At 46.2% G+C, this 25130-nt stretch overlaps 2 protein-coding genes across 13 annotated transcripts; both read right to left on the minus strand.

Annotated features, from left to right (window-relative positions):
• On the minus strand, nucleotides 1-20427 carry LOC308561903 (GTPase IMAP family member 5-like). 5 transcript variants are annotated; one of them, XM_081147497.1, is made up of 3 exons: nucleotides 20343-20427; nucleotides 2636-2684; nucleotides 1-1417 (listed from the first exon to the last, which is right to left on the minus strand). In XM_081147497.1, exons 2-3 carry the CDS (start codon nucleotides 2676-2678, stop codon nucleotides 525-527), a joined length of 936 nt encoding a protein of 311 aa, XP_081003623.1. In that variant the 5' UTR covers nucleotides 2679-2684; nucleotides 20343-20427; the 3' UTR covers nucleotides 1-524. The 5 variants fall into 5 exon arrangements, with proteins under 5 accessions (XP_081003623.1, XP_081003624.1, XP_081003626.1 ...); XM_081147498.1 differs by having other exon boundaries at nucleotides 2636-2681; nucleotides 20343-20422; XM_081147500.1 differs by lacking the exon at nucleotides 20343-20427 and adding an exon at nucleotides 20275-20297.
• On the minus strand, nucleotides 15682-20458 carry LOC308561902 (GTPase IMAP family member 1-like; the record flags this gene model as incomplete). Of its 8 annotated transcripts, none has more annotated exons than XM_081147494.1 (4): nucleotides 15682-16910; nucleotides 17862-17910; nucleotides 19106-19217; nucleotides 20343-20458. In XM_081147494.1, 2 exons carry the CDS (start codon nucleotides 17902-17904, stop codon nucleotides 16045-16047), a joined length of 909 nt encoding a protein of 302 aa, XP_081003620.1. In that variant the 3' UTR covers nucleotides 15682-16044. The 8 variants fall into 8 exon arrangements, with proteins under 8 accessions (XP_081003620.1, XP_081003621.1, XP_081003616.1 ...); XM_081147495.1 differs by having other exon boundaries at nucleotides 20241-20415; XM_081147490.1 differs by lacking the exon at nucleotides 19106-19217 and having other exon boundaries at nucleotides 20343-20443.
• Nucleotides 20459-25130: the final 4672 nt, after the last annotated feature.

The following is a 25130-nucleotide window of genomic DNA, read 5'->3' on the forward strand; positions in this document are numbered from 1 at the left end:
AAAAAGTTTTTCTTTATTGTTGAAAGTATTACAGATGTCCCCTTTCCCCCTACCATTGACCCCTCCTAACCCCCCACCCCCACCCCAGGTCTTCCCCACACGATTGTTTGTGTCCCTGGTTATGCATATAAGCATATGAGTTCTTTGGTTAATCTCTTCCCACCCTCGCCTTCCCTCTGAGATTCCTTAGTCTGTTCCATGCTTCTGTGTCTCTGGATCTATTTTGTTCATCGGTTTATTTTGTTCACTGGATTCCACATATGAGTGAGGCCACATGATATTTGTCTTTCTCTGACTGGCTTATTTCACTCAGCATAATACTCTCCAGGTCCCTCCATGGAAATCTTCTTTCTTTGGATTTTATTTATCTAGAAGCACTTGGAGAACATGAGTGACATGTCTGATGCCAGGAAGAGAAACTGGAACTGAATTTAAGTAAAAAGCAAATAAAGTCTCTTACAAACATAGACAGAGATGGTAAGTCTGGGGGGAAAAAGCTGATTGTAGAAGCCACCTGAAAATGTTCAATGTCCATGATAAATACACAAGTTAATTAAAATGGCAAGGAAAATAAAAATGTATATCACAAGAAAAATAGATAGCCCTCTGTGAGAAACCATCCAGGTTTTGACTCTGAGAAGCGCCTTGAGTGCCCAGTGTCTCCCAGCCTCCTGCAGGCCTCGCTTTTGCTTTTCAACGTGAGCTTGCACCTTGGCCAGGTAGCGCCTGTGCTCTTCTCCGCGGGTGCCACCCCCACATCCCAGGAGCAGCTGTGCATCGAAGAAGAGGTCATTTGTGTAGTAGGCGCCCTGGTGCTCCCTCTCCAGGCTCTCCACCACAGCCATCAGCTCCTCCAGCTGCTCCCTCTGCTCCTCCCCAGTGGCCTTGTTGTTGAAGCCACAGTACCTCCTCCCGCACTCCTGGACCAGGCTCCGCAGGCTGTGGTTGTCTGTGTTGACTACATAGTCATCCAAGGAGTCGCCCTCTAAGTCTTCCTTGTGGGTGAACAGGACTACCGCATGTCTCATGGCTTCTGCCCCAAAGATCTCCTTCACCCTCCTCACTGCCACCGTGTCCTGGGCAGTGAAGCGGCCCAGCTTTGTCACCACCAGCAGCACATGGGGCCCTGGGGCCAAGAGCAGGTAGCAATCCCCAATGTTCTTGTACAGGTCTTGGTCCTGGGCCTTTGCCTTTGCCTCAAAGATGGATGGTGTGTCAACCACCAGGATATTCCTCCCGTTCCACGTGCCTGTGGCTTCCTGGCACGTCCTGGTCACAGCCTGGGCCCCCAGCTTGGACTCAAATACCCGCTGGCAGAGGATGCTGTTCCCAGTGGCACTTTTCCCACAGCCAGATGTGCCCACCAGGACCAGCCTCAGTGAGGATGCTGCTGCTAACTGGTTACCTTCTGCTATGCCTGAAAAGAAAAATTGTGTGTCTTACTACGATAGTGATGCTCAAGATTTTTTGGTCATGGAGCCTCATGGTATCTCATGAAAGCCATGGACCTCCCTCCTAGGAAACAGTCACATCTAAATACCTACAAAGTTTGCTGACAAATTTAGGAGGTTTTGGGTCACAGGAAGTCCACGTAGGAAGCCCACTTTGGACCCACAGCCAAGAGTAAGAACTGCTACACTGAGGAAGATGCTCCAAGCCCTTCATCTAGACCAGGGCAGGTACCGTTTTTCTGAAGGAAAAGTAGTCCCTGTGTTGTTTTTTCTAGGGATGGTGCCTAGGCCAGTTTCATGATGAATAAATTTGATTACAGGGGGGCAGAAGATGAGAAGTCACACCTGGGAAAATATTACCACCTCTTTCTCACCCACAAATTCCCAGGCACACCCGTGTAGAAGTGCTCAACACATTCACCCGAACCTTGGGAGCAAAGGAAGTGTCAGCTGTGACCTCCCACCAAGGGCCAGCTGAGGGTCCCTGGTCTCTGCTCTGTGGGTGGGGAGCTGGATGCTTGGAACTGAGACAACAGGAAGGTCGTAGTTGACGTCAAGGGCAGAGTCTGGGAGATGACTGAGGATGGGTGGCTGAAGAGGAGTGGAGGATTAGAGCACTAGAAGGACCTGTGTTGGAAAGATCATCTCCTTGGCTGATTGAATTACAGGAAGTTAAGAAAAGTGGTGTTGGGGGGGGGGCGACCCTGAGCCAAGAGCTAAAACCTTCAAGGGATGAAGAGGGTGAGAACCCGAGGAGTTCTGGAGTCTTATGAGCCCAAATGGATTCCGAGTTCATTGTAGCCTCCTAAAGTCTATTATTTTATTCCTTCTACTCTGTGTTGGTTCTTCCTTCCTGCAGTTTTCTGTGATGTTTTGTAGCAAAAACACGATTACTAAATCTCTCTGGGAACTTTTCCAGTTTCCAGCTGAGAGCAGACAAGGAAAGAGTTTTGTCCACAATTGAATTCAAATCCTCCAACTTCTGACTTGAAGTTTCATTTCCCGTGTCCCACACATCCTGTGCACCGAGAGCATGGCACTGTGGGGGTCGGGTGGGGGTGTGATGATGGGGGGGTAAAGAATAAGGGAGCTGTATTTTTCTTCCTCAGATTAAAATCACTGGGTTTGTCACTGTGTTTGAGGTGAGGGGCCGGGGCCTCTTGAGAACTTGGAGGCTTTCTTACCTTCAGCCATAGTTCCATAGCTGGTCTTCGGAGGCCCTTCCATTGTCTTCTGGAACAAAAACAGGAAGAAAATAAGCAGCAGGCGTCCACTTAGGAGTTGGCAAGGCCTGAGGGCACCTCCAGTTCAGACTCCTAGGACTAATTCTCCATTGAGGAGCCTTTTCCATGCTAATCTCCTAACTCACTACATACTTGCAAACACCTATAAATAACTTGAAGCAAACCAGGGGATGCTAAAGCAATGCACTATTCACACAATGCATGAGTACTTTCATTTTCTCAGCTTACAGGAAAGCAGGAAATGTTTTAAAACAAAACACTTGCTTATGTCCCTGTTTTAAAATACATGCTTGCTGCAAAGTAATCTCCACAAACTGCGTATCTCTGTGCACATGGGCAACAACTGATCTGGGATAGATGCCTCCCATCTGACAACATATTGTTAATATGACTTGACAGCACTGTGCGAATTCTCACGGACACCAGCCATGTGTGAGAATTCCTCAAATCTGTACTTGCACTTGATATTTGAATTGTAATTTTATTTTATCACCTTTATGGACATAAATAAGGATGTCTTACTTCGTTTACACTTGAATTTTACTGATTACCATTGAATCAAAAAATAGTTTTCGCAATTCACGGTTCAGGTTGCTTCTGTTGCATGGAAGTAACATTTGCATATTGTTTCCATTCAGTTAGTGAATTTTTGGCTCTCCTTAGGAAAACCATCATTTTCACATTATCGGAATATACTAAGAACCAACCTTCCTTCCTTCCTTTCCTCCCTCCCTCCTTCCCCCTTTCCTCCCCTTCCGTCCCCCTGCCATCCTTTCCGTAAGCACAGAGGAGCATTTCCTCACCTCCCTCTCCCACACCTTGTCCCTCACTCTGGGAGTTTATTCTCTGGCCCTTGCTAAACCGGCTCCAATTCTCTGACAGCTTTTCTACTTTAGATGACCTTTGGTGAGGTTTGGAAACCTCGGAAACTATGTGGGAATCAATCTATTGATGTGGTAAAGACGGTGATGACGGTGATGACAGTGATGACCATGTTGATGGTGAACTTCATCATCGTAATAATCCCCCGTGCGGCCATTTATAACTTTATAATTTCTGTCATGGACATTATTTTAATAGTTCTCCTAAGTTAAGATAGATCTTAAAATTTTGATTAAAATATTAGGAAACAGCAACAAATGACCCGCCCAAGGTCACACAGTTGCTATGGAGCTAAGACTGAAAAGCGGCTCCTTTTGCCTGAGTACTCTCCTTGGTTCCACAGGAGGAAAGGAGATTATTCCAAATAAGTCCACAGTCTCTTGGAGCCCCACATACAGTGCGGCCATCCCATGGTCAGGACAGAAACTGACCTTGAGAGGCTGGCAGCTGCCCTGAATCCAGCACAGAAAAAGTGTGTTGCACCATCTTGAGGGCATGTATTTCCAAGAAAAGATTATTCAGAGAGAGAACTGCAGGGGCAAGAGCTGCTCTGATTTGGAGCATTTCAGTGAAAAACAATCTGGTGTTTTACTGACTTGATGATCAGGGTGACACAAAGGGAGCAAGGTGCCTGTCACAGAAAGTCAATCCAGCTCAGGTCACATTAGCCCAGATGCAGTGGAGCAGTTCTCCGGGACCGGCCTCTGAATGCATCTGGCAGCAGCGGACACTTGTGTCCCCCGGAGGAATGGGCTTTTAGGCAGATATAAGCAAATAACAAAGTGTCCCGAGAGAGTCAGAAAGGATATTGATGGAGATGCTGAAATGAGTCACAAAGTACTAAAAGGACTGAATGAAGCTGAAGAAAAGGCTGGGGAAGTATGGCAGACCTGCTGGAATGTGGTGCACATCAACCTCGGAGCAGGCAAAGGTGGCAGGGTGGAGAATGGAGGCAGATTCCTCCCCTAAAAGAAAATTCTACTAATCTTCTCCAGAACAGGACCAGGTATCAGGAGAGAGGGCGGGCAGAGTGCAAGCAGAGGTTATAACAGAGGTGAGGGGGGTTGAAGGAAATGAACACCATGTACCTTCTGATTTTACAATTACATGAGCCTATATTATCATGACGATACCTTATTGTATCAAACCACCAGAAAGCAGGCTCCCTCATGCTGTTTTAGGAAAATAAAACTATTTCTCGTCTGCCTTGTTCGTAAGTGTCTCCTTCACTCCCCGGGCACAGTCCCCGTATGTCCTGGTATTAGAGTCCCTTGCTTTGTAGTTTAGTTCCTGCAATTTCTGGATAGTCTCTCCCATAAGGTTGAGCAGACAGAGGGACTGTTTCCTGGGCCCTGAATATGAGTCTATGAGTCTGTCTGCCACACAGCTGAGTCCTGCATTGTGTCAGAGGAAAGGTGTGGGGTGTTTGGGGGAGAATGGAGTGGTTTGCAGACCGTCAAGGTCATGAGACAATGTGCACTCAGGAGCCTCCTGGGGCACAGGTGGCTCACAGGGGGCAGGTTAAGAAGTTAAGAGGTTAAACTGAGAAGCAGGCCCCCATCTAGCCCAGCACCTGGGGAGGTTCAGTTTTCTCATCTGTTGAGTGGGTGAGAATATTCCTCCAGCTTCATGAAACCCTGTGAGTCCCCATGAAGATCCAATGGTGTAAGCAGTGGGCAGTTAGCTGCAAGTCCGGAGCCCTGGGCTGTGGACTGTGCTGGGCTGTGGGTGCAGGACAGTGGTTCCCACCCTATTTCCCCTACTATCAACCTGCCGTTGCCTCCAGCTCTGCAGTCATAGTTCTGTTTCACGTATGGGTGAGCCCAGAAGGAGGGTAACCCGTGTGAGATGACATCAGCAATGAGAGGCTGTGGCTGAACCAGGGACTCTCAGACTCCCCTGGAGCCCTGACCCTCCCCCAGGTCCCCTTACCTAGCTTCGTGCTGAGGGCAAGCAGGGTCCTCGGCAGCCAAGGAAGGGGCTGGGTGGCCTTGGAATGTGTGAGCTGCGGGGTGCACAGGAAGCCTGGTGGATGGAGTTAAAGAGGATCTGACCAGAGGGCACCGGTGCTGCTAATGAAGAAGAAAAGGCCTTGCCGAGTGTGCCCTGCATCCCCTACAGACAGGAACAGGTCCTCGGGGTGGGCAGAAACTGCTGCAAACAAGACCTAGACACTAGCTAGGGCTGTGGGCTGTGTGTTCCCTCTAATGGGGCGCTTCCTGTCAGAGTCTGCAGGCTGCCAGGCTCCCTCCCCCTCCCATTTCCGTTTTATGATTTGTCAGAGTGAGCAATATTTGAAAGAAGAGGTATTCAGGCGGTGACGGGCCCCTCATCCCCACCCCAGGATCAGAAACAGCTCCTGTGACAGAAGAAATTTCCTATGGGCCACCCCCACCCCCAGCAACCATCACAAGAACACCTGCACCTGCCCAGCCTTACTCCCCAGGGCCCTCCTCAAGGCTCTGCTTCTAGAATGTCCCTGCTTACTGGGGACACACAGGCACTGCTGGCCCACAGAAGGCCTGGATGACTAACTCTAAGGATGTGACTTTGATGGGCTCACCAACTGCAATGCTGGCTGCCCCTTCTCTGCCATGGACAGAGCAGCCTTGTGGGACTTAGGGGGACTGGAGCTATGTGTGGGTTTACTCTGGTGGCAGGTGGAATTTGTCAACTGATCACACACTTAAGGCTGGAGCAATGAACATGGAACAATTGCATTGCAAAGGGAGATGGAGAGAACACAATGGGCTTAGGCTCCCACATCATGTTGGTCAATTCTCATAGTTTGATTGGTATGTTTGCAAATCAAGGAAGCTCTTATAGGTGCTGATGCTGTTTTGTATTGATTATTAAACATGAAATTGATTTATAGCACCACAGCACCCAGTTTACATAAGTGAGATCATAGGGTCTAACCTTGAACTCAGGGGGAAAAGTCCTTTTAGCCACAGCCTGAAAGAACGCTTTGCTAGATGGACTGGTGGATGGCAGCTGTTTTCTAATAAGAAGATGCTGGTGCTAGAAAATTCAGACAATGGTCAGCAGTTTGGCAACTAGGAACCTTGTACATAGAGGGGTATGGGAAAGTCAGCATCACTATTCTTTTTCCACACATTTGTTGGTCCCATTTTATATGCCAGACACTGTATTGTACACAGGGGACAAAGGTGAAAAGGTCAGAATCAGAGTGTGTGAAAAAGAAAATCACTGGAGAAATGCTATTGACCCTGAGGAAAAACAGTTAGACCTCTCATAATATCTGCTCCAAATTCCTGAGATCCTAGCCTAGGCGGCCAGTCTATTCCCCGTCGGGGCACATGCTGGAGTTGGGGGCTCCATCTCCAGTAGGGGGCGTGCAAGAGGCAGCCGATGGATGTTGCTCTCTCATCACTGATTTCTCTCTCTCCCTCTCCCTTCTTCTCTCTGAAATGAATAAAAACATATTAAAAAATATTGAGAACATTTTGAGAATCAGTTCGGGGGTGTCGTAGGGCACTTAGCCCCTCTCTTTGCATTTTATATGAACACTTGCCATCACCACTATAATGTTTTCACAGTAACAATCACCACCACCCAAGACAACTGGCAAACAAGTGGGAAGTTTGTGCTACTCTTTCTGCAGTTGTCATCCTATTTGGGCAGCTGCTGAGAAATTTCTATGAGTGAGCAAATACCACAATGGTGAAAAGTTGAGCCATTTAAACAGACAAGTACTATGGTCATCTTTGTATCATCAAGTGCATTAAAAGGTCACGAACTCTCCAGAGCTAAAGTTCTGGTAAACTTAGTCTTGTTGTTTTTGATTATAAGGAGATTTTTAAAATCTTATTTTGCAGACATGTTTCTTCACAATACCACTTGATCTCTGAGGCCCAGGTATCTTTTTAGACCTAACATAGAATCATAGCCAAAGTGAGACCCGAGCAAGGATGTTAAAAAGGTACAATTCCAAATGCTCTTGGAATTCAGTTAATTCACCATGACCATGTTCGTGGCACTATACTCTCAACAACTCCATCAGAAAGTGTCTAAATTTAAACCTGCACTGTGGGTCATGGCTTCGGTGGCAGCCTGAAAAGTAGCAGGCAGAACAGGAACAGGGTGCACAGCCTCCCCACTGCCATCCAGGAGCTCAGCCGGATCAGCCTGGTCCCCTCCACCCTGCACTCTGCCCACCAGGCTCTGGGCTTCCAGGTGCCGCCACTCGCAGGGCAGAGGAAGCCTCCGACCTCACTGCAGATCTGACATTTGAAAAGGAGAGAGAAGAGGGAGCTGGTTAGACAAAGAGATCCTCAGATCTGACAAAGCCGGTGCCGACTCAGTAGAGAGTTCTGGGACAAACACTGACCCACAGCCAGGTCCTGCTTGGGTGGACGCTGGGAGCTTGCTGAGCTCAGCCTGGGACCAACCTGGCTTTGGCTCAAACGCTGAGGTGGGTCTGGCAGTGTTGCAGCTGGAGGCTGTCCGCTAACTGCCCAGAGAGCCAAATTTTCTTTCCTTCTTTTGCTTTTTTATGCTTTACATTAGATTCCTAGAAATACACAAACTACTGAAAGTGACTCAAGCAGAAATAAAATCTGAATATACCTACAACAAGTAAAGAGGTTAAATTTGTAATTAAAAAAAAAACAAAACCCACCAAAAAACTATCACCAAAGAAAAGCCCAGTACTAGATGCCTTCACTAGCACATTTGCTAAACATGTAAGGAATTAACACCAATACATTGTGGACACTTTCAAGAACTAGGAAAGGAGGAAGTACTTCGCCATTCAATCCATGAGGTCAGTGTCCCTCAAAGATATTACGAGAAGAGAAAACTAGGGAACAATATCCTTTATGAATATAGACTGAAAAATCCTCAAGAAAATACTAGCAAAATGAATGCAGCAGCTTATAAATAGAAGTACATAGGTCAGAAGTATGCACCATATATAAGTACAGATGTCTGGGATTTATAACATTATTTATTATCTGATACGTCTGAGGCCCTCAATGTATGATTTCTCAGTCGTGTGTCAGTTGAGGGCCCCCCACCCCTTGATGACTCGGCCAAAGCGGTCCAAGCTCCAGCTGTGCAGTATGGGAGACTTCAAAGTCCTCCCCCCGTTTCTAACAGTCCCCTTTCCTTTCCCTCAGCCTTTCCCGTTTCCTCATTCCTGTGAAATTGTGTGCGGTTTCTACTTCAGCCTGTGACTCCTAAAAGCCCCAAATGCAGTGTTTTTTAAAAAACTGGTATTTATGGAAAATTATTCATATTCGGCTATGACTTCCTTTCTTCAGTTTTAGAAACTTTACCAGGGATGCTGCCGAGTGCAAGAATCAGGACACACAGCCTCCTCTCTCATTTCGATCACTCCCTTCTCTTGGCTCCTCCCTCTTGTTTCCCCTCTAATTTTTAAGATGCTGCTATTTGTGCATATGAGATGCTTCCCTTAGTGGACAAAAATGACATGCGTCTTTTAGACAGTCCACCTTTGCTTTAAAAAACAAACCAAAACACCTTGCTCTCCCTCCTTCCACTTTATATCGAAAGGCAGGAAAAGTCGATTTAACAAATACTTAAAAATTTCCCACATTGTCGGAATATTGGGTAAATTAGACAAACGCCTCAACTGTGGACCAAAGAACATTCAGGGTTCCCCATCGGGTTTAATAAGAGGACGTATTTGTGCTTATTTCTGGTTCTGGTTTGTTTTCTGTGACTATATAAGGCACTCAATTCAAGTCTCCTAGCTGCTGGAAAAAGGGCTCTTTCTGAATTTTCTCCAACTGGGCTTTCCTGGCTGTTTGCTGCCTGCTGCTTGTTGTTTCAGTTGTTCAAATGCTTTCAGTTTATTTTTTATTCATTTTTTCCTCTATCTCACAATCGCACGATGTTGGTTGAGTGAAGGGGTTTTGTGGTGTGTTTCCTGTTTTGCAGGTTTCTCCCTTATCTGCCTGTGTTTTCTCTGGGGCTGTGTTCGAGACTGGTTCGTAAGTTCACACTTGTGGTTTCATCTTCAGGGTGGTTTCTCGTGTAGCTTGAGACCAGCGACTCATTTGTTGCTCAGAGCCCGAGTTCTAAAGGTCGTCCCAATGTGGGCTCCTCCCTGGGCACTTCACTTACAGCTGCTGGATAAGTGACCAAGCCCCTTGGCAATGCTGTGTCTGAAAACTTCTGTGGGAAAAAGCTAGCGTAATGCAGAACCTTGTCCCTGTTATTAACACATAGCCATCTGGGTACCAAGCTAAGTATGTAAAGTTAGAGGCCATGGTTTTGGAAATAAGTTTGTGTTTTTTATCACTCCATACCAACCTCTGTCTTAAGTTTGGGATCCCATAGCAAGTAGCAACAAGCAAATTGTGGCCTTGACAAGAGTTTGGCTATAAGGCCAAACTCATCATAAATGGGGCCGTTTTGGTAATTGCACTACAGCCTTTCCTTCATTTGTTGTGAGTAGAAGAAAGTTCATTATCCACAGAAGGAAACCATTGTTTTGTTGACATCTGCACTAGTTATGGTTAACTCCCCAGTAGCTCTTCGATCCTATGCCTCCAAATCTGTCTTGGCCTTAGACACTTTTGTGGCTAAAGTTTCATGATGTTACTGAACTCAAGGAGTTCACCATTTGGTGTACTCTATTGAAGAACAAGAAGGGGTTGAGGCAAGGTAGTTTTATTTTCTACAGTAAGGAAAGTGGAAAGGGGATTCACATCCAAAGCTCTGTCTCCCCAAAGGGAGCCTTAGCCAGTGCTTTTATACACTATTTGGCCAATCACGCAGCGATTCCTTCTTTGCAGTTGGCCACCCTTGTGGGGTTGGGTTCCTGTCAAGCTCATTGGGCTCGGAGCTGCCCCTGCAAAAATACTGTGCTACATTCCAACAGTTAGCAAGAATGCATTTAGTCAGAGCTGCCCAGACCTTGAGAGCTTGTCTATCTAATGATGACATCCACCAAAGCAAGGTGCAGGTTTAGTCCAAATCAAAGGAAGTGCACCCTTCTTGAAATCCCACTTGATTGGGGCATGTGATCCTTGCAATGTGCTGTTGAGCTCAGTTTGCTAATATTTTGTCAAGGATTTTTGCATTTATATTCATCAGGGAGATTGGCCTGTAGTTTTCTTTTGTGGTAGTGCCCACGTCTGGTGTTGATATCAGGGTTATTCTGGCCTCATAAAATCAGTTCGGAGGAGTTCCTTCCTCTTCAATTCCTGGAAGAGTTTCAGAAGGTTGGGTATTAATTGTTCTTCAAGTATTTGCTAGAATTCACTCATGAAACTGTGTGGTATGGGCTTTTCTTTGTTGGGAGATTTTTGATTCCTGCTTTCACTTCCTTACTTATTATTTGACTGTTCAGATTTTTTGTTCCTTTATGATTCGGTCTGGGTAGGTTGTACGTTTCCTGGAATTTTACCCATTTCTTCTAGTTTATCCATTTGTTGGCTCATGACTGTTCATAGTAGTCTCTTGCGATCCTTTGTATTTTTGTGATGTCAGTTGTAATGTCTCTTTCATTTATGGTTTTATTTATTTGAGCTTTCTGTACTCAAAAATACTAGTCTAGTTAAAGGTTTGTACATTTTGTTTATCTTCTCAAAATACAGCTCTTAATTTTGTTGATTTTTTCTATTGTTTTCTGATCTCTGTTTCCTTCCTCTGCTAATTCGGGTTAGTTTGTTCTTTTTCCCCCAGTTCCTCTATGTAAAGTTAAGTTGTTTATCTGAGATCTTTCTTCTTCCTTAATGTAGGCATTTATCATTATAACCTTCCTCTTAGAATTGCTTCTGCTGCATTTCATATGTTTCTGTATGTTGCGTTTCCATCGTTGTTTGTTTCAAAATATTTTTTATTTAGTTTGTATTTTACTTTTTCCTCGGGCCACTGGCAGTTCAAGAGTGTACTGTTTAATTTTTATGTTTCTGTGAGTTTATCAGTTTTCCTCCTGTTAGTGACTTCTCTAGTTGCATAGTATTGTGGTCAGAAAAGACACCTGGTGTTTTTACAAGATGTTTAAATTTACTAAGACTTGTTCATATATATATACCATTTCCAGGCACTGAAAAACAGGCTGCTCAGGAGGGGTCCAGAGATGGGTAAGGTGAGCAGAAAATGAAAATGAGTGACAACTGGAGCCTCCATAAAGGAACGAGCGACCTAAGAAATAGTAAATAGGTGGATGAACTGAAAAGATCCTTTTTGTCATTTAAAGATTCCTGCTGCCCCAGCCAGTTTGGCTCAGTGGTTAGAGGGTCGGCCCCCAGATTGAAGGGTCTCAGGTTTGATTCTGGTCAAGGGCATGTACCTTGGTTGCAGGCTCCATCCCAGGCCCGGATTGGAGTGCATGGAGGTGGCAAGCAATTGATGTGTCTCTCTCACATTTATGTCTTTCTTTCTTTCCCTCTCTCTCTCCCTCTCTCTCTGAAAAGCAATGGAAAAAATATCTTCAGTGAAGGTTAAAAAAAAAAAAAACCTTAAAAAATTCCTGCAAAAGGCAATTGACTCTTGAAAGCAAAATAAAACAATATATGGTTGTGTATATTTTATGTGAATGTACGTTGCACAGCAACAATAATGCAGAAGGTGGGAGGAGGAAGGAAGAATATAATGTTACAGAGACCTGACAGCATTTGTCACGGGATAGAATAGTCACTGAAGGGAGAACAGGAGAAGTTAAAGGTGAGTATTGGAAGTTGTGGAGCAGCCACTAAGAAAAGAAATGAGGTACAGCTAATAGAGCAACAGCTGAAATAAAATGGAATTTAAAAAATTCACCAAAAAAGCAGAAAAAAGAAAGGACAGATGGGACAAACAGAAACAAGTAGCAAGAGGATGGGTTTAAACACAACCATATGAACAATCCTATTAGATGTAAGTTGTCTAAATGCTCCAATTATAAGACAGTCCGGTTGGGTATAAAAGCAAGACCCAGCTGTATGCTGCCTAAAGGAAACCCCGCTTTAGAAACAGGGACACAGACAGGTTAAAGGGGGGGAGCGCAAAGGATCCCCATATGGAAGGTGCTCCGCGCACAGGTCAGGCTCCTGGAACCTGCAGAGGCTGTATGAGCGTCAGATAAACGGGCTTCAGAAGGAAACCGCCTTCATACCCGGGTAAAGAAGGGCCATTCACATGAGAAATAGGTGAATTCATCATCAAGACAAGAACGCTGAATGTGCATGTTCCTCATAAGTAACCGAGTTTTAAAAAACGCACAAGAGAACTTCAAACTCAAGAGGAAAACGCTGACACAAACAAAGAAAGAGACAGACAAATCCACATTTACAGTTGGAGATTTCAACGCTCCTTTCTCAGTCCTGGGTGTTCTTTTACTTTTTTCCTACATTGAGCACAGACAAGGGAAGGGAAGCTGGGTATCCTAATTCAGATGTGTCCCACCCCACCGTGACTTGCAGTTTCATTTCCACATTTCCCGCAGCCTTATCTGAAGCGGTTCCTGGAGGGACAGAAGGAACCTAAGACTTTTAGGTTTTGTTTCCTGATCCTGGGCAGTGTGTGGCTTGGTGTGTGGCCTCTGCGCTCTCTAGGTCCCTGTTTCCTCCTTTGTCAGAAACAGACAGTCGTCTCTCTCCTGCTTAAAAGAAAGCTGGAGCCCCCAAAATCACGATGAGTGGGCCGAGACGGAGGCTGTTCACAGCCTTGCAGGGACACGAGCCGTGGTGTTGCCAGCGTTCTGAGAGGCTGAGTCTCAGCTCAGACGGGAGGACGTCTGCCCCGACCAGGGTGCTGCTCTCCGAACTTTCAGGAAGAGGCTAGTTACCCCAGGTGCAGCAGGTCACGCCCATGGGTTAGCACAACAGAACTGGGGGGCGGGGGCTGGCCAAGGGCTGAAGCTGTCCTTTTTTGAGCAAGGTCCTCTGTCCTCTAAATGAAAAAGGAGTGAATATTGGGACCAGGGGACAGACTTGGGTGGGGAACGTTATTGGCTCTTATCTTCAATAAAGGAGATTGGCTTCAGCAATGGGTAGAAAAAAGGGGGAAATGGCCACTTACCCTTCACTTTTCCATCCTTCAGTGACAGTGCGGTGAGTGCCTTCCAAACGCAGAAATGTCCCAATTCAGAGGTAGAATTTGAGCTTGGAAGACCATCAACAGGGCCTTTTCCTAGATTCTGATGAGCATTTAGGGAACCATGATGCTCCTGGTAGGGAGTGCAGACGGTACTTCTGATACCTTTGTGTTTGGAGTTCCAGCTCCATTCCATTGTGGTCCGGGAACATGTCCCATAGGACTTCAGTTCTCTGAAAGGTTGTGAGATTTGTTTTACGGCCCAGGATATGGCCTCTTTTGGTATATTTCCATGTGCACCTGCAAATATGTGTCTTCTGCAAATATCAACTTCTACGAATAGCAGTCGATCCATTGGTCGAGGGTGTTAATGAAATTCTTCTAGATCCCGGCTCACTTTCTGTGTCATTGTTCCGTCTATTGTTGGGGATGGTGAAGTCTCTAACTATAACTGTGGATTTGTCTATTTCCCCTTTCAGTTGTCAGTTTCTGCTTCACATGTTTGGCATCTCTGTTCTTTGGGACAACATTTAGGATTGCTCTGTGTTCTTGGTGGAGTGACCTGTTTATCACTGTACAATGTTCCTCTCTGCATCTGGTAATTTTCTTTGTTCTAAAGTCTAATTTATTTGGTATTAATACAGCCATTCCTTCTTCCCTTTGCGTGAGTAATATTTGCACTATTTATCTTTTGCATTGTTTAATTTTCAGCCTGTTTGTAGTGTAATACTTGAAAGGACCTTTCTGTAAAGAGCGCATGGTTGGGTCATGTGTTTTAATCTACTCTGCAACCTCTGCCTTTTAATTGGTGTTTAGACAGCAAACACTCTCTTCCCTAGTGTGTCCTGGATTGCAGCCTTAGTGGGGTACACCTGTCCCCTGGGACCCCTGGGTGCTCCTTCCTATGTTCCCACCAGCTCAATCACTGTCCCTTGGGAACTGTCTGGGCCATTCCTCCCCAACCAGAGAGCAACAATCGAATGTTTCATTGCTCACAACGGACACCTTGCTACTCTTTTTTCTCATTTACTTTCATCAGTGACCATCCCTTTTCTCAGCAAAGTCACAATGGTAGAGTTTTCCTGTTTGCTCCTTGCAAAAGGATACTGACAAGTGGACAAAACCAAAGTGAAGATTCCCTCTCAGTGCCTCTGCTGGGATCTGTGCACAACCCTTGAGCCACAGTGAGCTTGGCAGCAGAGGAGCCCTCAGGTCTCGGCATTTGGCACTGGACGTCCCCTTCGAGTTCCCAGTGGTTTCCAGGCAGGGCTTGTGCGCCTCTCGCTCTAATATGTGCTCAGCTGTTGAAGGTTATTTTCCCCTTTACGTGTCTCTTTAGAGATCTGAGGGCATCAGGGACCTGGGACTCTCTGTCTGTGTGGGCACCGGGCAGAGGAGACTGTGGGGAAGATCTGGAATGACCCCGCAGTACGGGAGGAGAGCTGGAGTTGTGTGTGAGGGAGGAGACGCTGGGGATGGAGCAAGTGTGGGTGGAGAGAGGAGCCAGGCTAACCTGCCTCATTTTACCTGGACCAGAGAGCCGACTCCCCCAGATCTGCATGAGACAGAAGGGGTGTCTTTACCCCACCATTGTATCACCTGTTCTCAGCCCACGGAGACCTGCCTGCCTTTTATTTTGAGATTGAAATAAAAATTTTCAAACCTAATTTTTTTTCTTTCCCCTTGAGTTGAAAAGCATACCCCACCCTATGAGTGTGTCAGGAGTGAGATAACTCCTCTTTGGAAGTAGACTTTCCGCAGGTCTTGGTGGCCCCTAGGGACTCAAGTCTCTAGTTTAAGTTTCCTTGGATTGTAGAAGCCTCTGCATTCAGGTTGCTAAGGGGTTTGAGTGGGGACGCAAGGGGAGATGTCCCCTACTGGGACAGATGGCAGTTCTTCAGGGCCTTGTCTTATGGGCACCCGCCCCCCCCCCCCCCCCCCCGTGTGTGAGTGTGTGAGTGAGTGTGTGTGTGTGTCTGCACTTAGGTGCAAGGTTTTGCAGGAGGGGTTAGGAATGACAGAGCAGCTTTTTCAACGGGCACATAAGGCAGATGAACAAACATCTACAAATGCTAATTTCTGTTAACACAACGTGAATGTCTGGGGCATTTATTCATTCAATTCAGATTCAATTGAAACAAATAGGTCTGGACTGAGGCTTTGTGTTGGCTCTGAACTTTGGTCCCCTGGGGAGACCAGGGATGATTCCATGACGGGAGGAAGCCTGATGTGAGTGGGAAACAGGCAAAAGCATCAACAATTGTTTGGCTCCAGTAAGAGAAGTGCTGAGGGAGGGTGAGGTCACGTGGGCAGGTTTGGGGGGAGATGGGGCCCTGGGGGGATTTTATCGTTGGTGGATGACTGGCAGGTGAGCCCTGGAAGAAAGCCCTGGAGGCACAGACAGCAGGGATTAATGCGACTCTCAGTTGATGGATCAGAGCTCTATTTAGAGTTTGTCACTCAGGAGGGACCTCAACAATGGCCTCAGGCCAGTGTCTGGCCAGCTGGTAAACCAGGACCACTACGCCCAGCAGCATGGCCCAGCGCAGCATCCTTGGCAGCGACATCCAGGGGAGCCACCAGTCCCACCACCAGCGCCTCTGCCACCGCAGCGCCCGGCCTGCCAGACTCTCGGCCACCCTGAGCCTCCGCTCCTCAGGGTCCGCCTGGGACAGCTCCTGCACCAGGCGGTACACATCGTTGGAGTAGGGGGCGCCTCCGTGGTCCTGCACCAGGCGCTCCACCAGGGCCAGCAGCTCCTGCACCTGGGCCTCCTGCTCCCCACCCACCGCCCGGTTGTTGAAGGTGCACACGCGGCCCCCGCATTCAGCCACCAGTGCTCGCAGCGCACGGTTGTCCGTGTCCCGCACATACTCCTGCAGTGAGCCCCCCCCCAGGTCCTCCTTGCGCGTGAACAGAACGATGGTGCGTGCCATCACCTGGTCCCCGAACAGGCCCTTGAGCGCTCTCACCGCCTGCTGGTCCTGCTCAGTGAAGCGGCCCAGCTGAGTCACCAGGAGCAGCACATGGGGCCCGGGCGCTGACAGCAGGTAGCAGCGGGCCCGTTCCTTGCACCCCGGGTCTGTCTTGGGGACTTGGGAGCTGAAAATGTCTGGGGTGTCCATGACTTCCAAGTGCCACTGGCCCCATCTGCAACTTTGCACCTCGCAGGTTCTGGTCACTGTGGTGGCCCCGAGCCTGGAGAGGAAGCGCCTGTGGCCCAGGATGGTGTTCCCTGTGGCGCTTTTCCCTGTCCCTGTCTTCCCGGCCAGGATGAGCCTCAGCCTGGGCTCCTGCAGGGCCTGCGTGGAGTCTTCAGAACCTGGAGGACAGTGATCTGTGAGCCTCCAAGCCTTAAAGCAGCTGATCCTGGTTACCTGGACCCCAGAGCCCTCTGAACCAGGAGAACATCAGGGCCTCAGCTCTGCTTTTCCACAGGAGCCTCACCGAGGTCCTTGCTCAGAGCTCTCAGAATCCGGGGGGTCTGAGATGACACTATTCCTGTCACCTCTGGCTTCACCACATGCACCTGCAGATGCTCAACACATGGTGGGCATTTCTCTAGGGGACGCCCCTTCATAATCCCAGGCATGACCTCACCTGCATGGTCCCTGGCCGCCCACATGGTGCAGAGCCGTCCCTATTTGAGGCTTCAGTGGCCTCTGCCATGCTGCTCCCAGATTCCAGCCCAGGGAAGGTGGGCAGGAGGGTGGCTGTCTGGGTTCCCGGACACCCTGGGCTTGTCCACAGCCCCCCATCAGCCAGCTGAGCCCCCTTGGAAGTTGCTTACCTAAGGTTAAACATTTGTGCAAAAATGGGAATAATAGTGTAGAGTTGTTTCTCCTGGAGTTGCTGAGAGGATCAGAGGAGCTCACCTCTTTCCTTCTGGCTCCCTCCCTCCCTCCCTCTTAAACCTGCTACCTACTGGTGACACACAGTTCAACCCCCACCCTGCTTCTCTAACACTCTACCTGGCGAGTGACCGCCCTCTAGTGCGTGACCTGATGCCCTCCAAACCCTCCTCTGTGCCGATCAGGGCGGTTCATTACCCCCTTTTGCGCTTGGGGAATGGAGGCGCAGGCTCGGCAAGGAAGTTCATACCTCCCGGCTGGGCAGGGCAGGGACCCAGCTAAAATGCACATCTCAGGGCTCCTGTTTCACCCCAGGCTCCCCAGAGACCCCTTTGGGTGGTCTGTTCAGTCCTGAGGTCGCCCGTTCCCCTCACTCCCCAGAGCTCACACCCAGGGCAAGGACGCGGTGCACGTGCTCTTACCATAGGCACTCTCTTCATCTCTTGCCATCTTCCGTCCTCCCATGCTGGCCTGAAAGAGTCCCAAACACAATTTGTTCATTCATTCATTCTCTCATTCACTCATTCAGTCATTCATTCACTCATTCACTCACTCATTCATTCAGTCACTCATTCACTCATTCACTCACTCATTCATTCATCCACTCATTCATTCATTCGCTCATTCATTCACTCACTCATTCACCCATTCATTCATTCATTCACTCATTCACTCATTCATTCACTCGCTCATTCATTCATTCATCATTCATCAAATAGGTATAACTAAGTACAATATGTCAGGCTAAATCCAAAGAGCTGGTGATACCAGTGACAAAGTCATGGTTCCCGCTTCCCCTGAACATCAGAACCGAGGGAAGAACATTGGAAGGGCCTGGGCTGGGGTTGGAATGATGCTGTGAGAGGGTGTGATGAGCTTGGTTTTGTCTTTTCAAGGACGTCAAACGCAAAGGGCAGAAGGGACATTGTAACACTTGTGTCAGTCAGAAAGCATTAGATATTAAGTTTTCTCAGGTAATTTTCTGTTGCTGACCAAAGCTGTAGATATTAAGTTTTCCCAGGAGGTTCAGCAGCTGGGGGAGACTTTGGAAAACTGTGAGAACTAGAACATTTGAGCAGTGACTTAGGGAACCACTTGGGGTGGTTAGCCTGGGAGACAGAAAAGAGAACTGGAATTTTAGTTTTGGAAATTGGAGAAGAAACATATGTCCCAGGTGATCTGGAACCTCTGACTTTGCTCTCAGAAGTCAAATCACTGTCCTGTCTCAATGTGTCTAAACATGAGCGCTGTCCTGGAGAGACTGGGACACTCCCCTCCAACTCCTGACATCCTGCCACCAAGCTGAGGCTCCTCCAGGTAAAGTGGTTCCAGCCAATCAGTCACATTTAATACAGTCAAACATTTCGGGCTCACAGAGTCCCTGGGCACAGTGTAGTCTGTCCTCAGCCTGCCTCTCCAGCCTCAGGACCATGACACCTCCACTCAGATGCTTCCCAGAGAGGAGATGCCGGGCCTTCCCCAGCCGCCTTGTGCTCTCGGGCCTGTGACTGTTCAGCCTCCCCACTCTCTGTCTGAGTCTTGTCTGTGTGTCATTTCCATTTCTAATAACACCTCTTCACTTCCTCCACCTAGTTATCGCAGGTGACTGCGTTCTTTCTTGTTGGCACCACTCAAGGAAAAGCCAAGGGAGAGGTGGGCTGAATACCTGGTCTCTGGCCAAGGTACTTAGATGACAGACTGGCCTGGTCCTCAGTCCAAAGGTGATCCTGTTTCTGCAGGAACTCCCCTCCCCACAAAGCCTTCAGTAATGTTCACATCTGTTGAAATCAACACACTCCCCTGACTGACACAGAAGCAGAAATGAAGACAGAGCCACAGATGCAGAGCAGAGACCAGGAGTTCAGCTAAAGCGAGGAGCCCTGGGCAAAGGTGGAGATGAGAAGGGGCAGGGAACACCCAGTAGCCCTGGGTAAACCCTCTCGAACTTCCCACAGAGTTGGGAGTGGGATTTAGAAAGTTCTAGTGCAGTCCAGAGAGCTGAAGGCTGGGCTTACGAACACGTACTGTCACTGAGGAATGGAGGACACGGGGGATCCTATACCTTAAGCCTCCCAGGGACCGAGTCTATTCGCCGAGTCCTGGGCTCCTGTTTCTGGGAATTACCCAGGGGATTCTGTAAAATGTGTTTCTTAGAGGTTTTGGCTCACATATCTGTACTGTTAGAACATAAGCACCCCCGCGCCCCCTACCCGTGATTCTGATGCACTCAGCCCAGGATCTGAGCTTCGGGGTCAGTTTCCTAGTCCAAGCCCTTCCTCCTGCAGAGCAGGGAGGGAGTTCAGAGGGTCAGCCGCCCGCACAGCCCTGGCAGCGTGGGGTGGGAGCAGGTGTCTAAGGGCACAGGTGGCACAAGGCCTTGAAGACCACGGTCATGGCCTCGGGCGTCTCCCTCAAGGCACTTTGGGGACACTCGGAGGAGAGCGGAGTGTTTTAGGCGGTCAGCCCAGATACACGCAGGATTTTCACTTTGTAACTTGTTCTGAGGTTAGACTGGCTTGTATGTCCTCAGAAATCTCCCTGCCTGAGCCGAACAAGCCCGTGGGGCGTGTTTGCTGCCTTCTAAAGGGTGTGTTGGCCCCTGTGGGCGAGCGAGCAGAGCCCTTCCTTCCTTGTTGGGGAACTAGGCTAGGAAAGGACTTAGGCCCAGTAAGAGCCCGGGCAGCAGGCTGCAGGAGATGCCTGCCTGCTCCTGAACCAATGTGTGAGGCTCAGGGCGGCCTCACTCACCTGGGGGTGTGGGGTTACCCTTTCTAGGTGCTGCTCCCCTTTCTGGTACCTACTAGAACGGGGGTGCTCCCTCAGCGAGCATCTTACAGGCACTGGATTCTTCCCGGTCCCCACAGCTCCTGCCCCAGCCAGCTCCCTTCCCCTGCTGGGCTCACCGGTCCTGCAGAATTGGAGACAGGTCTGACGCTGGCCCCAGAAGCCCCTGACCTACTGCTGTCCTCCGGCTGTGAGTGCAGCAGGCTGTTCCTTCTAGTGCAGGGAGAAGTGTCCCGCCTCTCAGACCTCAGAGGGCAGGAAGCCCAGGGAGGTGGGGCCCAGGGGTGACAACTTAAAGAGACAGAACACTCGCCACTGAGGCAGTGGGATGGGGCGTTTCCACTGAAAACCCGGCTTTGGATGATGGTGCTGTTCTCAGGAGGTCCCTGTGCCACCAACAGCTTGTCCCCTGGGGGTCTAACCTCAAAGGAGAAGAGCATTTTAGGTTTCTGGGGCCTGTTTTCACTTCTGGCCTTGAGCACTGATCTCAATTCCTTTTGCTTTTTAGGTCTTTACCTATAAAACGGTCTCTTGAAAGCCTCCTTCCCTAGGACAGTGCCACCAAGGTGGTCCTAATGCCAGGACGTCACCTGCAAAGCCTCATCATTCTCAAAGGAAAGGGAGGCTTTTCCACTCTTAAAAATGGGACAGCAGGGAGAGGATGGCACTTTCCTTTGGGGCTCACTCTGGCCATCTTTTAGGTCTCTCCCCCGCAGAGGGTCACGGGAAAGGTGAGGAACATAGCCAGTTACCTCGGGAGGGGGGAGGGAGGGACAGGATGATGGTGATGGGGGCCTGGCCTGGTCAGGTCAATAACAGGGAGGTGACCGCACCTGTCACAATCTCTAGAGTTGGCTCTGCCCATACATAGGGAGGGGTTTAATTTAATCTGAAGCTAATCAGCTGGGGTCTGATTTTCACTCATTCTCGCCAGCACATTGTCTCTAGGGAAGAACCCAGCTCAACTCCACCTAGTTCACCTGCCCCCTAGTCAGCTTTACTGAGATATAACTGACAAATAACATTGTGTTGAATTGATACATTTATATATTTGCAAAAATGATCACCACCTTATAGTTTCCTAGCACCTGCACCACGTCCCATAATTACTATTTCTTTCCTGTCCTGAGAATATATAAGATCTACTCTCTTAGCAACTCTCCAGTACATAACACGCGTTACTAACTAGAACCACTCTGCTGTGCACCCCACCCCAGGACTTACTCACCTCTCACTGGAAGTTTGCTCTGTTTCACCAACATCTCCCCATTTCCCCCACCCACCAGCCCCTGGTAACCACCTCTCTACTCTCCATTTCTATAAGTTTGGATTTTTAAAACTTCACATAAAATGTGATATTATACAGTATTTATTATGCTCAGTCTAATTTCACTGCAAATGCCCTCAAGGTCCATCTGCAAATGGAAAGATGTCCTTCTAATTTCCATGGCAGAACACAGAGAGACACACACAGACACAGACACACACACACACAGTGGGCAAAAGTAGGTTTGCAGTTGTGAGTACTCAAAACACAGAGTTTTTACTGCATTATTATTTATTTATTATTGTATCATTTGTTCCCCACACTCACAGCTCTAAACCTACTTTTGCCCCCCCATATATCTGTTCCTCTGTAGAGGGACCCTCAGGTTGTGTCCATTTCTTGGCTACTGTGAGTAATGCTGGAGTGGACATGGGGTGCAAAGGTCTCTCTTCGATCCTGTTTTCGTTGCCTTTGGGCAGATTCCCACATGCATTATAAAGTGGTGCTATGTTTGATTTTTTGATGACTCTGCATACTGTTTTCCATAGTGGCTGCACCAGTTCCATTCCTGACGGTGCACAAGGGTCCCCTTCTCTCACACCCTCACCAACACTGGTTATATCTGGTCTTTTTGATAATAGGCATTCTAACAGGTGCGAGCAAGGTGATCTCTCATTGAGGTTTTGCTTTGCATTTCCCTGGTGATTAGTGGCGTTGGGCCCCTTTTCTTGTTGGCCATTTGTATGTCTTCTTTGGAAAATGTCTCTTCAGTTCCTCTGCCCATTTTTTAAAAACTGGATTATTGGTTTTTTGCTACTGAGGCATATGAGTTCCATACATATTTTGGATGTTAACCCCTTATCAGATATATGACTTGCAAATATTTTCTCCCATTCTATAGATTGCTTTTTCATTTTGTTGATGGTTTCCTTTGCTGTGCCGAAGCTTTTTAATTTGATGTAGTCCCACTTATTTAATTTTGCTTTTGTTTCTTTACTTTTGATGTCAAATTCAAATAGTCATTGCCAAGACCGATGTCAAGGAGCTTACCCCCTTTGTTTCTTCTAGGAATTTTATGGTTTCAGGTCATATGTTTAAGTCTTAATCGATTTGGAATTGATTTTTGTGTATGGTGTCAGAGTGGAGTCCCATTTCATTCTTTTGCACCTGGCTATCCAGTTTTCCCAGCAGCATTTATTAAAGAGACTATCTTTTTTCCATAGTGTAGTCTTGACTAATTTGTTGTAAAATAATTGACTATTTATTTCTGGGGTCTCTGTTTCGTTCCATTGATCTATGTGTCTGTTTTTTATGCTGACACCACACTGTTTTGATTAGTAGAGCTTTGTAATATAGTTTGAAATTAGGATGTGTGATGTCTTCAGCTTTGATATTGCTTCTTAAGACTGCTTTTGTTATTCAAGAACTTTTGTGATTCTATACAATTTTTAGGATTGTTTTTTTCAATTTCTGTGAAAAATGCCATTGGAATTTTGACAGGAATTGTGTTGAATCTGTAGATCATTTTGAGTAGTATGGACATTTGAAAAATATTAATTCTTCTAATCCATAAACACAAACTAGCTTTCCATTTATTTGTGTCTTCTTCAGGTTCTTTCATCAATATCTTATAGTTTTCTATATATACGTCTTTCAACTCCTTGGTTAAATTTATCCCTAGGTATTTTATTCTTTATGATGTTTTTGTAAATGGAATTATTTTCTTAATTTCTCTTTATGATATATCATTATTAGTGTCTGAAATGCAATTGATTTTTAAATATTTTTATATTGATTTTGTGTCCTGCAAATGTATTGAATTTGCTTATTTTTTCTCACAGGTTTTTGTGTGTGAAGTCTTTAGGGTTTTCTGTATATAAGATCATGTCATCTGCAAATAGAAACAATTTTACTTTTTCCTTTCTGATTTGCATGCCTTTTATTTGTTTCTCATGCCTAATTGCTCTGGCTAGGACTTTCAGTACCATATTGTATAAAAGTGGTAAAAGTGGGCATCCTTGTATTTTTCCTTTCGTCTAAGTATGATGCTAGCTGTGGACTTGCCATATATGGCCTTTATTATGTTGAGGTAACATTCCCTTTGTACCCAGGTTGTTAAGAGTTTTTATCATGAAAGGAGGTTGCATTTTGTCAAATGCTTTTTCTTTGTTTATGGAGATGATAAAATAATTTTTATATTTTATATTGTTAATGTGCTGTATCACATGGACTGACTTAGGGATGTCGATCCATTCTCGTTTTTGAACAGTCTTTTGTTGCCTAATTGCCCTAGTTAGAACCTCCTGTACAAAGTTGAAATAAAGTGACCAGAGCAGATATCTTTGTCTTATTCCTGATTGTAGCAGGAAAGCTTTCAGTCTGTGATCATTAAGTATGGTACTAGCTGTGGGATTTTCATAGATTCCTTTTAGCAGGTTGTGGAAGTTTCTTTCTCTTCCTAGATTGTTGAGGTTTTTTTTATTATGAAAAGGTGATCAATTTGTGAAGTACTTTTTCTAAATCTAGTGATATTATCGTGTGTTTTTTTTTCTTTATTCTATTGATATGGTTTATTACACTGATTGATTTCTGAATGCTAAACAATACTGCATTACTAGGGTAAATTCCACTTGGTCATGGTGTGTACTCCTTTTTATATATTGCTGGGTTCTTTTCATTAGTTTTTTTTTTTTTTTTTTTTTGAGGATTTTTGCCTCCACATTCATAGAAGACATTGATCTGTAGTTTTATTTTATTGTGATGACTTTTTCTGGTTTGGTATCAGGACTATACTGACATCATAGAATGATTTGGAAAATGTTCTTCCTCTTCTATTTTTAGAAGCGTTTGTGAAGAATTGATATTAATTCTTAAATATTTGGTAGAATTCACTAGGGAAGCCATCTGGGCCTAGGTTTTTCCTTGTAAGTAATGTTTTTTATTAGTAATTTCATCCCTTGATGTATTATAGGTCTATTTAGATGTTCCATTTTTTAAAGTTAATTTTGGTAGTTTGTGAATTTTTCCATTTCATCTATGCTCTCTAATTTGGGGAGCATAAATTTGTTTATAATATTTCCTTATAATTGTTTTATTTCCATAAACTCAGTAATAATGTCTGCTCTTTCTTTCCTGATTTTAGTAATTCTCTGTATGTTTTTGGTCAAACTAGCTAAATATTTGTCAATTTGTTGATATTTTTAAAGAACCAAGCTTCGGTTTTGTTGGTTACCTGTATTGTTTTTCTACTCTGTAGTTCATTAATTTCCACTCTACTCTTTATTATATTCTTCTTATGATTGCTTTAGATTTTGTTTGCTGCCTGAATCACTGACTTAATGTGAAATATTAGCTTATTGGTTTAAGATCTATCTTCTTTGTTTAATATAGCTACATATATATGTCTAGTTGTAAATTTTCTTCTAAGCATTGCTTTAGTTACACCCCATACATTTTGCTATGTTGTTTTTTTATTTTATTCATCCCCAAATATTTATAATTTCCCTTTTGATACCTTCCTTGATTCATTGGTTATTTAGAATTATGTTGTTTAATGTCTACTTATTATTGAATTCCTCCATTTTTTTTCCTGTTCCTGATTTTTAATTTTACTTCGTTTTGGCTGGAGAACATACTTGGT

The sequence above is a fragment of the Miniopterus schreibersii genome (genome assembly GCF_964146895.1).
Source record: "Miniopterus schreibersii genome assembly, chromosome: 9".
NCBI lineage: Eukaryota > Metazoa > Chordata > Mammalia > Chiroptera > Miniopteridae > Miniopterus > Miniopterus schreibersii.